This window comes from Schistocerca cancellata, chromosome 10 (assembly GCF_023864275.1).
Source record: "Schistocerca cancellata isolate TAMUIC-IGC-003103 chromosome 10, iqSchCanc2.1, whole genome shotgun sequence".
Lineage (NCBI taxonomy): Eukaryota > Metazoa > Arthropoda > Insecta > Orthoptera > Acrididae > Schistocerca > Schistocerca cancellata.
In genome coordinates, this window is record NC_064635.1 from 84,363,139 (window position 1) to 84,376,945 (window position 13,807).

At 45.6% G+C, this 13,807-nt stretch overlaps 1 protein-coding gene across 1 annotated transcript in view; it reads right to left on the reverse strand.

The window, feature by feature from the left end:
- The window catches only part of LOC126106511 (uncharacterized), a 79,441-nt gene that overhangs the window by 11,055 nt on the left and 54,579 nt on the right, over positions 1 to 13,807 (reverse strand). Inside the window, exon 5 of the mRNA XM_049912835.1 lies at positions 2,306 to 2,392. Within this exon, the coding sequence (XP_049768792.1) occupies positions 2,306 to 2,392 (87 nt within the window). The remainder of the gene's footprint in view (positions 1 to 2,305; positions 2,393 to 13,807) is intronic.

The window sequence follows — 13,807 nt, forward strand, 5'->3', positions numbered from 1 at the left end:
TAATACTAATAATAATAATAATACGAGGGTCTCTCCAAAAGAAATGCACATCATTTTTTTACAATCCATCTTTTATTATACATGTTTGAAAGTTGCACAGCGTGTAGATACATCCTTTAGGAACTATATTATCCTTTCTCCACATAATTTCCATCCCTCTCAACTGCCTTACGCCATCTCGGAACCAGCGCCTGTATACCCGCAAGGTAAAATTCTGAACCAACCTGTTGGAGCCAGTGTTTGGCAGCGTGCACAAGGGAGTCATCATCTTCAAACCTTGTTTCACCAAGAGAGTCTTCCAATTTCCCAAACAGACGAAAGTCACATGGAGCCAGACCAGGACTGTAAGGCGGGTGTTTCAGTGTTGTCCATCCGAGTTTTGTGATCACTTCCACGGTTTTTTCGACTGACATGTGGCCTTGCATTGTCGTGCAACAGCAGAACATCCTGCTTTTCCGATGTGGTCGAACACGACTCAGTCGAGCTTGAAGTTTCTTCAGTGTCGTCACATATGCATCAGAATTTATGCTGGTTCCACTTGGCATGATGTCCACAAGCAAGAGTCCTTCGGAATCGACAAACACCGCAGCCATAACTTTTCCAGCAGAAGGTGTGGTTTTGAATTTTTTTTCTTGGGTAAATTTGCATGATGCCTCTCCATTGATTGCCTCTTCGTCTCTGGTGATAAATGATGGAGCCATATATTTCATCACCTGTCACAATTCTTCCAAGAAATTCATTTCCACCATTCTCATACTGTTCCAAAAGTTCGCTGCATACCGTTTTTCTTGTTTCTTTGTGAGCTACTGTCAACATCCTGGGAACGCACCTGGCACAAACCTTTTTTAACGCAAACACTTTCAGTATTCTGCAAACACTTCCTTCGCCTATCCCAACGTAGCGTGACAATTCGTTCACTGTGATGCGTCTGCCAGCAAATTCGTTAACCCTCTGCACATTGGCTTGGCTCTGAGCACTATGAGACTTAACATCTGAGGTCATCAGTCCCCTAGAACTTAGAACTACTTAAACCTGAGGACATCACACACATCCATGCCCGAGGCAGGATTCGAATCTGCGACCGTAGCGGTCGCGCGGTTCCAGACTGAAGCGCCTAGAACCGCTCGGCCACCCTGGCCGGCTCTGCACATTGTGTGGAGTGTGTGCAGTACGAGGCCTGCCGCAGCGAGGACAATCCTCAATGTTGCCGTGCCCGCTTTCATCACGTAACATGCTTGCCCACCGACTAACTGTACTGCGATCGACAGCAGTATCTCCATACACCTTTTTCAACCTCTTGGGGATGTTTCCCACTGTCTCGTTTTCACAGCACAGGAATTCTATGACAGCACGTTGCTTCTGACGAAGCTAAGTGTAGCAGCCATCTTGAAGACATGGTGTGACAGCGCCACTCACGGGAACAGGTTGAAATACGTTTGAAAACAAGCGGCAAGGATGTATCTAAACAATGTAAAACTTTCAGACATGCAGAATGAAAACTGTATTTTTACAAAAATAGTGTGCATTTCTTTTGGAGTGACCGTCGTCATAATGCACTGAGATACGTACTAAACAGCATGCGGTTACCAGACTCAATGTTGAAAGGCATAATTGGTGGTATCATGGTGATAACACATACAAATAGTAGCCGAGTACGGACATTATTTGCAAAGCACGTTACTGGTCTTACTGGTAATGTAAGGTCCTAACGAAATATAATGGACTTGACGTGGCAAGGATAATAGTTGGTACTATGGGTCCACTGGAGGAGCGTGCAAAGAAAACAGGTTTCGCATGAGGACCCGCTGCAATCGCTGTTGACGATTAAGATGCCAGACAGCGTACCACCTGTACTACATTCACCAAATAAAAAACATTTGCTTAACACAGGATCGAAAAATCGACCTCTTGCACGCTAACCCAAAACTCCATCCACTGCACCTACTGCAAAGCACAAGTAATAGGTGTTCACAGAGGTAGTTGCCCTACATGAGGTTACAGTGTTCCTAGATTGCCACTCTTTAGTGTCCTTTTTCTGCCGGATGTACTCGCTGCACGAAGTTTTGAGACAAACGTATTTTTATCGCTGGCATGTGTGGAGTCGCACTGCGAATCCCGAGTCCACGAATTTTGCTTCACCCTGTATAATTTGTTCAAAATTGTGAAGTATAAAGGAAGTGACTGGATTACAATATTTTCAAAAGGTGGCCAAAAAGACTACCCCTTCCTTGGTACTGGGCGTGTTAACGCCTCATCCCCAAACATAGTTAAAGCAGCAGTTACTATGAACAATCGTCATACTTACCACCATGTGACCTTTCTTCGAGGCCTCATCGGCGATGACTTTGAGGCACTCTCTTGGCACTTTTGCGAAGATCAAGGATAGAGCGAACTGAAAAACAGGGAACTATTTCAGTAGGGTTGATTTTTTTGCGACCTAACTGGTGACAAACATAAAACATTAAACAGTAGCTTACAGAAAAGAAGATTATTCAGATTTTTTTTTCGTGAAAACACATCTTTAGTCCAAACCTCGTTACAAAGCACCCTTGAACAGAATGTGTGACGTGCTTGTACGTAAACATCCCAAAGGTCGCTATGGTAAAGCAACCAGATAGGCTTTTTATACTGGACTACTACTGCGCAGATACGCCGAAAATGATGTAATACGTCAACACACTCACCTTGTCAAGAGCGTATAACTACTGCACCATTCCTTTACGTCTTGATCATTCACACAAGCTCCACATTTAGTACTCCGACAACACAGCAAAATTCGGAGACACACTACTGGCCATTAAAATTGCTACATCAAGAAGAAATGCAGATGATAAACGGGTATTCATGGGACACATATATTATACTAGAACTGACATGTGATTACATTTTCACGCAATTTGGGTGCATAGATCCTGAGAAATCAGTACCCAGAACAACCACCTCTGGCCGTAATAACGGCCTTGATACGCCTGGGCATTGAGTCAAACAGAGCTTGGATGGCGTGTACAGGTACAGCTGCCCATGCAGCTTCAACACGACACCACAGTTCATCAAGAGTAGTGATTGGCGTATTGTGACGAGCCAGTTGCTCGGCCACCATTGACCAGACGTTTTCAATTGTGTGAGAGATCTGGAGAATGTGCTGGCCAGGGCAGCACTCGAACATTTTCTGTATCCAGAAAGGCCCGTACAGGACTTGCAACACTCGTGCACCCAGGTTCGTCGCTGAGTACACCATCGCAGACGCTCCTGTCTGTGATGCAGCGTCGTGGGTGACCGCAGCCATCATCTCCGATCTGATAGTCCATGCTGCTACAAACATTATCGAACTGTTCGTGCAGATGGTTGTTGTCTGGCAAACGTTCCCATCTGTTGACTCAGCGATCGAGATGTGGCTGCACGATCCGTTACAGCCATGCGGATAAGATGCCTGTCATCTCGACTGCTAGTGATACGAGGCCTTTGGGATCCAGCAAGGCGTTCCGTATTACCCTCCTGAACCCACCGATTCCATATTCTGCTAACAGTCATTGGATCTCGACCAATGCGAGCAGCAATGTCGCGACACGATAAACCGCAATCGCGATAGGCTACAATCCGACCTTTATCAAAGTCGGAAACGTGATGGTACGCCTTTCTCCTCCTTACACGAGGCATCACAACAACGTTTCACCAGGCAACGCCGGTCAACTGCTGTTTGTGTATGAGAAATCGGTTGGAAACTTTCCTCACGTCAGCACGTTGTAGGTGTCGCCACCGGCGTCAACCTTGTGTGAGTGCTCTGAAAAGCTAATCATTTGCATATCAGAGCATCTTCTTCCTGTCGGTTATATTTCGCGTCTGCAGCTCGTCATCGTTGTGGTGTAGCAATTTTAATGGCCAGTAGTGTACAACCATGAATCTGTAACCAAGTGTTAAAGTATACAGATTAATGCAAATGCTAAGCTTTCTTTCCAAATAATGACTCATTTATGATTGTTGTGAATCTGTTGCTCACAATATTAGGCGCCTGCCGTTTTATTTATCGATTGTTAGTTTTTGTTTATAGTTCACTGTTTCTGTTTGAGTTTATATGTTGCCATTCATTTTATCATTTGGATATAGTGAGTGGAACTGTGGTCACTGGAACATGGAGTGCCAAGTGGTGAAACCAAAACATTCCCGACATATTATTTTGTTTCAGTTCATTGGAGGGGTGACAGAAACGTAGGCGTGCGCCGTGTATGAGGATAATGAAATTGCACTGAGGACGGCAAGAAAATGGTTTTCTCGGTTGAAAGAGGATTGTTTTGACACTAGTGACTCTCCACGTTTAGGAAGATCTTCGAGGTTTCATTAACATCGTTTAAACGCATTAATCCACAATGATCCATGGTAGTGATGATTTCACCATCGTGCGACATTTACACACAATGAAGACCGTTAAAAAATCCGTGTTGGGTACCACATACTCTACGCCAAAACCACGAAAATGAGCGAGCGGCTGTATGTGCATCTCTGCTTGCTCGTCATCAATTGGTTCGTTAGCAACACCGAGCATTCCTATCCAGTGTCGTTACTGATGGCAAGAAATGGTGTGTTTATGCTAACGTAAAGGAAAGATACGAATGGTTAGCCCATTGCAACAATTTCCCTTACAAATACATGCCCGAATCCACAAAAGATAATGTTATGTATATGGTGCAATAGTGACGGTGTGGTGTACTGTGAACTGCTTGCCCGAAGTGGAACCATCACTGCCGACATTCATTGTCAACAACTGTAGACGCAGTCCAAGAACAGCGACCAAATCCTGCGTTCTCAGATATTCACCTTTACCTCTCTCTATCGAACAGCTTTCAAGGAACTTCGTTTCCGGAAGAAAACGCTCTCCAAACATGGTTCGACGAGTTCCCCGTTTTGAAACCACGTGATTTCGAAACCATGTGATTTCTAGAGTTGTGGAATCGAAAAGTTATCCCATTGTTGACAGACTTTTGTAAACGGTGATCGAGAATACATTATTGATGACTAAAGTCTCTGTTACGTGTGTCTCTTGTGTTTATTAAACTTATGGGAAAACGCTAAGATGTTATGCACCAACTCTGTTACGTGGTAATGTTTACTTAGTGACTAGTACTTCTGTAGACTTTAGAAACATTCGTTGTACGGTATACAAATGCAATGACGAACGAATGACTTCGATGGGTGACAGGACAGACAATTTTTCGAATTTTAAAGTCATTTTTATTGGGTTTTATCATTTACAGACGGGGTATTTCTTTTATGGTACTGAAAGGTGAGTACGTTGAAAAATGAAGTATGTTCGTAGAAAACTAAAGATGCCAATAAATACTTTGTCTAACGAATGTAGAATTTTCTCTGGTGGAATGACCACTACTTCACAAATGCGTCTCGTATGGCAAGAACAACACAAAAATGAAATTGCATACAAAAAACTAAAACTACGAGACAAAATTTGAACGAGCAGCGATAGAAATACACCGTTTGTTGCAATATGCTTGGGACAACAGTACATTTTCAGGCAGACAAACTTTCGAAATTACAGTAGTTACAATTTTCAACAACAGATGGCGCTGCGGTCTGGGAAACTCTATAGTAAGATATTTTCCACATATCCACCATGCGTAGCAATAATATGGCGTAGTCTCTGAATGAAATTACCGAAACCTTTGACAACGTGTCTGGCGGAATGGCTTCACATGCAGATGAGATGTACTGCTTCAGCTGTTCAATTGTTTCTGGATTCTGGCGGTACACCTGGTCTTTCAAGTGTCCCCACAGAAAGAAGTCACAGGGGTTCATGTCTGGCGAATAGGGAGGCCAATCCACGCCGCCTCCTGTATGTTTCGGATAGCCCAAAGCAATCACACGATCATCGAAATATTCATTCAGGAAATTAAAGACGTCGGCCGTGCGATGTGGCCGGGCACCATCTTGCATAAACCACGAGGTGTTCGCAGTGTCGTCTAAGGCAGTTTGTACCGCCACAAATTCACGAAGAATGTCCAGATAGCGTGATGCAGTAATCGTTTCGGATCTGAAAAATGGGCCAATGATTCCTTTGGAAGAAATGGCGGCCCAGACCAGTACTTTTTGAGGATGCAGGGACGATGAGACTGCAACATGGGGCTTTTCGATTCCCCATATGCGCCAGTTCTGTTTATTGACGAAGCCGTCCAGGTAAAAATAAGCTTCGTCAGTAAACCAAATGTTGCCCACATGCATATCGCCGTCATCAATCCTGTGCACTATATCGTTAACGAATGTCTCTCGTGCAGCAATGGTAGCGGCGCTGAGGGGTTGCCGCGTTTGAATTTTGTATGGATAGAGGTGTAAACTCTGGCGCATGAGACGATACGTGGACGTTGGCGTCATTTGGACCACACCTGCAACACGGCGAACGGAAACCCGAGGCCGCTGTTGGATCACCTGCTGCACTAGCTGCGTGTTGCCCTCTGTGGTTGCCGTACGCGGTCGCCCTACCTTTCCAGCACGTTCATCCGTCACGTTCTCAGTCCGTTGAAATTTTTCAAACAGATCCTTTATTGTATCGCTTTTCGGTCCTTTGGTTAAATTAAACCTCCGTTGAAAACTTCGTCTTGTTGCAACAACACTGTGTTCTAGGCGGTGGAATTCCAACACCAGAAAAATCCTCTGTTCTAAGGAATAAACCATGTTATCTACAGCACACTTGCACGTTGTGAACAGCACACGCTTACAGCAGAAAGACGACGTACAGAATGGCGCACCCACAGACTGCGTTTTCTTCTACACTCCTGGAAATTGAAATAAGAACACCGTGAATTCATTGTCCCAGGAAGGGGAAACTTTATTGACACATTCCTGGGGTCAGATACATCACATGCTCACACTGACAGAACCACAGGCACATAGACACAGGCAACAGAGCATGCACAATGACGGCACTAGTACAGTGTATATCCACCTTTCGCAGCAATGCAGGCTGCTATTCTCCCATGGAGACGATCGTAGAGATGCTGGATGTAGTCCTGTGGAACGTCTTGCCATGCCATTTCCACCTGGCGCCTCAGTTGGACCAGCGTTCGTGCTGGACGTGCAGACCGCGTGAGACGACGCTTCATCCAGTCCCAAACATGCTCAATGGGGGACAGATCCGGAGATCTTGCTGGCCAGGGTAGTTGACTTACACCTTCTAGAGCACGTTGGGTGGCACGGGATACATGCGGACGTGCATTGTCCTGTTGGAACAGCAAGTTCCCTTGCCGGTCTAGGAATGGTAGAACGATGGGTTCGATGACGGTTTGGATGTACCGTGCACTATTCAGTGTCCCCTCAACGATCACCAGTGGTGTACGGCCAGTGTAGGAGATCGCTCCCCACACCATGATGCCGGGTGTTGGCCCTGTGTGTCTCGGTCGTATGCAGTCCTGATTGTGGCGCTCACCTGCACGGCGCCAAACACGCATACGACCATCATTGGCACCAAGGCAGAAGCGACTCTCATCGCTGAAGACGACACGTCTCCATTCGTCCCTCCATTCACGCCTGTCGCGACACCACTGGAGGCGGGCTGCCGATGTTGGGGCGTGAGCGGAAGACGGCCTAACGGTGTGCGGGACCGTAGCCCAGCTTCATGGAGACGGTTGCGAATGGTCCTCGCCGATACCCCAGGAGCAACAGTGTCCCTAATTTGCTGGGAAGTGGCGGTGCGGTCCCCTACGGCACTGCGTAGGATCCTACGGTCTTGGCGTGCATCCGTGCGTCGCTGCGGTCCGGTCCCAGGTCGACGGGCACGTGCACCTTCCGCCGACCACTGGCGACAACATCGATGTACTGTGGAGACCTCACGCCCCACGTGTTGAGCAATTCGGCGGTACGTTCACCCGGCCTCCCGCATGCCCACTATACGCCCTCGCTCAAAGTCCGTCAACTGCACATACGGTTCACGTCCACGCTGTCGCGGCATGCTACCAGTGTTAAAGACTGCGATGGAGCTCCGTATGCCACGGCAAACTGGCTGACACTGACGGCGGCGGTGCACAAATGCTGCGCAGCTAGCGCCATTCGACGGCCAACACCGCGGTTCCTGGTGTGCCCGCTGTGCCGTGCGTGTGATCATTGCTTGTACAGCCCTCTCGCAGTGTCCGGAGAAAGTATGGTAGGTCTGACACACCGGTGTCAATGTGTTCTTTTTTCCATTTCCAGGAGTGTATATCGTTCACATCACTTGCAGCGCCATCTGTTGTTGAAAATTGTAACTACTGTAATTTCGAAAGTTTGTCCGCCTGAAAATGTACTGTTGTCCCAAGCATATTGCAACAAACGGTGTATTTCTATCGCTGCTCGTTTAGCTTTTATTGCCGTTTCAAATATACCGGTCATTTTTGAAACACCCTGTATATATTAAAAAGAGAGTTAGGTTTTGAGGTAACCAAGAGGAGCAAAGTGACGTGCGTAACAAATCTTGCATCTGTGAAATGAGCGCACGCTGTTATCAGCACTGCAATAGATTTTGATCTGTAATTGTAGACCGTCAAGGTAGTCGTTGTGAATGTCCCACAAAAAGAAAGAAAATAGTTGTAAGGTACTTTGAAACACATTAAGATTGAGGGTCACATGTAATGCAAGACAATGGGATGAGAAGTTCCGCCTTATGCAAGACACCTTTTTTCATTTGTTTCACCCATGGGTGAAACAAATGAAAACAAATGAAAAAATGAAACAAATGAAAAAAGGTGTCTTGCATAAGGCGGAACTTCTCATCCCATTTTCTTAGCAAGCACGGAGACAACAAGAAGAACTGCACCACAAGATGATTAGTAATGCAAGACTCTCTCAATTCCGCGAATGACATCTTGTGTCAATGAAGATTCACAAACCGGCGAAATTTTGTGATTAGATACCGACCACATGTTGTGTATTTTTAATAAAATTTACTGACTGTGGATTGACAATTCATTCTGTTCCCTGGTCCAAGCGGATATTCTAGTCTCATCCAACTTTTCCGTCCAATTTGAAGTTTGTCTCGTATCAGTTTTCTTGACACACTAGCAGTAGCTAATACTACTTTGATCAGATTTTGCTTCAACAAAAACTGTGAGGAGTCAGACATTGACGATATTCGTTGAAGATAGTGATTTGCTGCTTAGTAGTATGTATTTCCTACGTACTACTATTTATGTATATTGAGTTAACCGAAGTTGTCAATGATAAGGCATTATAATCCAAGTGGATATTTTTATTTATTTATTCATTTATTTAACCTTATCTGATTAGAGACTGATCGCACTCTCTTACATGGGAGCAGAGTCTCACACATACACTACCTTTTTTACATCACAGTTACGTTAAAAATAACAATTTTAATATGAGACATAGTATTAAAATGTTTTGAGTATCCGTCGTGACAATGTGAGTAAATAATACTGTTTATGAACTAGTAAACTTAATACTGGTAGCACTTGTACCATTGCGACTATTAACACTAATAGTGATAATAATAATAATAATAATAATAATAGCAATAATGGTAGTGGCAGATAAAAAAAGAATTTATAGATGTACGCAATAGATGTTTTCTGATGTATCGAGCTCTGGGAAATGGAAATTTAGGGAGCTAAGAGTACTGGGAATGCCGGCCGAGCGGTTCTAGGCGCTACAGTCTGGAACCGCGCGACCGCTACGGTCGCAGGTTCGAATACTGCCCTGGGCATGGATGTGTGTGATGTCCTTAGGTTAGTTAGGTTTAAGTAGTTCTAGGGGACTGATGACCTCAGAAGTTAAGTCGCATAGTGCTCAGAGCCATTTGAACCAAAGTACTGGGAAATGAGGAAGATCTGGCTCTAAGCACTTATGGACTTATCATCAGAGGTCATCAGTCCCCTAGACTTAGAACTACTTAAACCTAACTAACTTAAGGACATCACACGTATCTATCTCCGAGGCAGGATTCGAACCTGCGACCGTAGCAGCAGCGCGGTTCCGGACTGAAGCGCCTAGAACCGCTCGCCCACAGCGGCCGGCGATCTGGTTGGATGTACAGGAGCACCGAGTGCGTACAGGGATAATGGTAATCTCCATCGTTGTTTTAGTAGATATGTCATTAACTGTCTTATGAAGCTGGAGATGTTTTTCAGTTCCGCAATGCGGAAGGTTATTCCAGAGTCGGGTTCCTGCTAGTGAGAAGGACTTCGAGAAAATGGCTAAACGATAGAGTGGGACAGAAAAGGGCATTGCTCTGATGCAAACGGGCGTTTCTGTCACGACGCTGAGACAGGCGTGTTAAGGTCGAGGAGAGAGATGAGCGACCGAGTTCGTTGATAAGACGGTAGAGAAGACAGAGGGTGGGTAATCTCTGCGCTTATGTGTACTCAGCCAGGATAGCTCTGCATCTGACGGTGAAACGTGATCAAAGAGTCGGGCATCACAGGTATAACGAACACAAACATTCATAACCAGTTCCAGGCGCCGTGAGCCATCCTGATAAATAACTTGCAGGACAACATCGCTGTAATGAATAACTGATTGTGTGCTTCGTTGGTGTGGGAGAGGGGACCAAACAACGAGGTCATCGGTCCCTGGAAATATTGCTCAACTGGAAATATAAGTTTCTGTTCAAGTTTCTTTTTCAGATCAAGAGGGAAGACAATTTTATTTTTTTGCAGGGCATGGAGAGATGCTGATGCCATCTTGCTCATTGCATTCGCGTGTTCAGTCCAGTTCAGATTGTCATCTGTTTACACTCCTAGGCTCTTTGCTGAGAGAAAGAACTTTTGTCCCAAGTACGGTTAAATGTGGTAGGGATTCCCGATATTTCGGGCTAATGAGCTTAGCATCGCTGGTAACGCTTGAGTTTTGGGTGGATTGAGTTTTAACCCTTCAACTACGGCCCATTAACATAGTGCACCCACGTCGGTATTGAGATTCTCGATTGCTGTCCTCAGGTTTGCTGGTTTCACACTTAGAAACAGCTAGAGATCATCAGTGTACTTGTGGTATTTGCAGTAGGACAAAACCGATAATACATCATGAACAGAATATAACACCTAACACCGAATCCTGGCGGACAGCTCACACTACGTGCCTCCATTACGATTTCGTGGTGCCGGACATGAAGCATTGCTGGTGAGAGGTCAAGTACGAGCGAAACCATTGAACTGTACTTTGCCAGAAATTTTTGCTGCTACTTTGTCAAATGCTCTGCTGAAGCCTAAGAAACACATACTGGTCGCCTTTTGTGCACCCACGGCAAGCTTCACGTCATCAGCCCACCCGGCTAGCCACGCAGTCTAACGCGCTGCTCCCCGAGCGGGAAGGCGTGCCGGTCCCCGGCACGAATCCGTCTGGCGGACTTGTGTCGAGGTCCGGTGTGCTGGCCAGCCCGTGGATGGTTTTTAAAGCGGTTTTCCATCTACCTCGACGAAGGCGGGCTGGTTCCCCTTATTCTACCTCAGCTACACTAGGTTGGCGATTGCTGCACAAACACCGTATCCACGTACGCGTACACCGTACTTACTCTACCAGGCAAACATTTGGGGTACACTCGTCTGGTATGAGACGTTCCCGGGAGGGGAGCGGGAGGAGGGGGGTGGTCCATTGCGGGCCAAAACGCACAGTAACTCTGGGTTTGGTGTGTGGCGGCGGGGGGGGGGGGGGGGGGGGTTGGACTGCTGTTGGCCTGTTGTGGGGTTGTGAACCACTGAGGGCTATGGTGGGGACGAAGCCTCTCTGTCATTTCTAGATCTCCAGTTTCATACAATACAATACACTACAATTCACGTCATCAGTTAACTTTAATAAGGCAGGTGTTGTTTTGTGATGTTTTTGAAAACTTGGTTCATATTCGTATCTTAAGTTGTTTTTGTTTGTTAGGTGTTTGTGGACTCCATACTCTAAGACCTTGTAAAGTGCAAAAAGAATTCAAATAGGCCGGTAATCAGAGGCTGCTGTCACCACTTCCTTTTTAGGCAGTGGCTCAAGTAATTTCTGTTTCCAGGCTTCAGGGAAAACACTTGCGGTTAAGAATTGGTTTGGTTGATGATATCCGCTATAGTTGGCAGTAGGGGGTCAATAATAAGCTTCATCATTTGGACTTTAGTGCCATCGTGTCCAGTATGTGCTGATCTGATACGCTTTAGATAGAACCTTTCGTGGCTAGAGTTGTTTACCAGCATGAGTCTCTGTTTCGTTTGTGGTTCAATAGCGGTTGTGAGTAAAGTGAAGTACCGGTTCAGTTCTTCAACTGAGAGAATAAGATCAGCTCCAGCTTTTACGCTGCATATACCAACACCACGTCGATCTTTCCATAGGACAGCTGGTCTATTTCTGTTGTCGGTGAATATACGGGCATGCCTGAGTTTTCCATGATCGGCACCGTTTCTCCGCCCTTCCTAAGGTTACAGTTACACCTGGTCACAGCATATCACGACGAATATATTTTAAGGAGGTATCTACATGTCTTAATTTTCAGCATCCAATGTTAATTTTGCCGAGTCAACGACACATGTAGAGAAGAGCTACAAAAGGCCCAAGTTGTGCTAGTCATTATTATTTCTTTTCCCTAGCGTGTAACCTGTCTTGTAGAGGTGCACTTTTTTCAGTATTTAGGAAATTTTATGTCATTCTGTAACTTAGAAGTCGAATTGCCTTCTAGACAGTGCAGTCGCCAAGATAACGTAAGGAAGGAACGTCGTTTGCGTCAACTGCCCACGAATCTTGCAAACTTCGTTCTGTATGTAGCGGTGTATCGTATTCTCTGAGGTTGAATTCTGTGACTAGCCCAGCTTTTGCGCAGATGAGCTTGGGAAACCGCCTAAAATTCACACTCAGTCTAATCGGTGTCCAGATCACCTTCATCTCCAGAATGTCTACAGAGAGCTATTCGACCTCTCGTGTGCCGTCCAGATGCAACTTTGCAATGTCGGAACGTATGGACACTCTCATTCGAGGTGATTGACTGGTCACAATCAAACACCTCGCTGCTCAACCTGTTGGTGGTGTTCAAAAAATGGTTCAAGGCTCTGAGCACAATGGGACAACATCTGAGGTCATCAGTCCCCTATAACTTAGAACTACTTAAACCTAACTAACCTAAGGACATCACAAACATCCATGCCCGAGGCAGGATTCGAACCTGCGACCGTAGCGGTCGCGCGGTTCCAGACTGAAGCGCCTAGAACCGCTCTGTCACACTGTAAGTAGGCTGTTTAGGTTCTTATATTGGTAACGCCGCCGCCACGTAGCGCTCTCTGTATGAAAATCACTGGCTGTGCTGTGTGCAGTCTGTGGCTAGTTTGCATTGTTGTCTGCCACTGTAGTGTTGGGCAGCTGGACGTGAACAGCACGTAGCGTTGCGCAGTTGGAGGTGAGCCGCCAGCAGTGGTGGATGTGGGGAGAGAGATGGCGTAGTTTTGAAATTTGTAAGACTGGATGTCATGATCTGCTATATATATTATGACTATTAAGGTAAATACATTGTTTGTTCTCTATTAAAATTTTTCATTTGCTAACTATCCCTATCAGTAGTTAGTGCCTTCTGTAGTTTGAATCTTTTATTTAGCTGGCAGTAGTGGCGCTCGCTGTATTGCAGTAGTTCGAGTAATGAAGATTTCTGTGAGGTAAGTGATTTGTGAAAGGTATAGGTTAATGTTAGTCAGGGCCATTCTTTTGTAGGGATTTTTGAAAGTCAGATGCGTTGCGCTATAAATATTGTGTGTCAGTTTAAGCACAGTCTTGTATAAGTTTTTCTAATGGGACGTTTCATATGTCGACCCTTAGCCGAGGATACCTCACTGGAATCTTCTGATTTTTTCTTGTAGTTTGT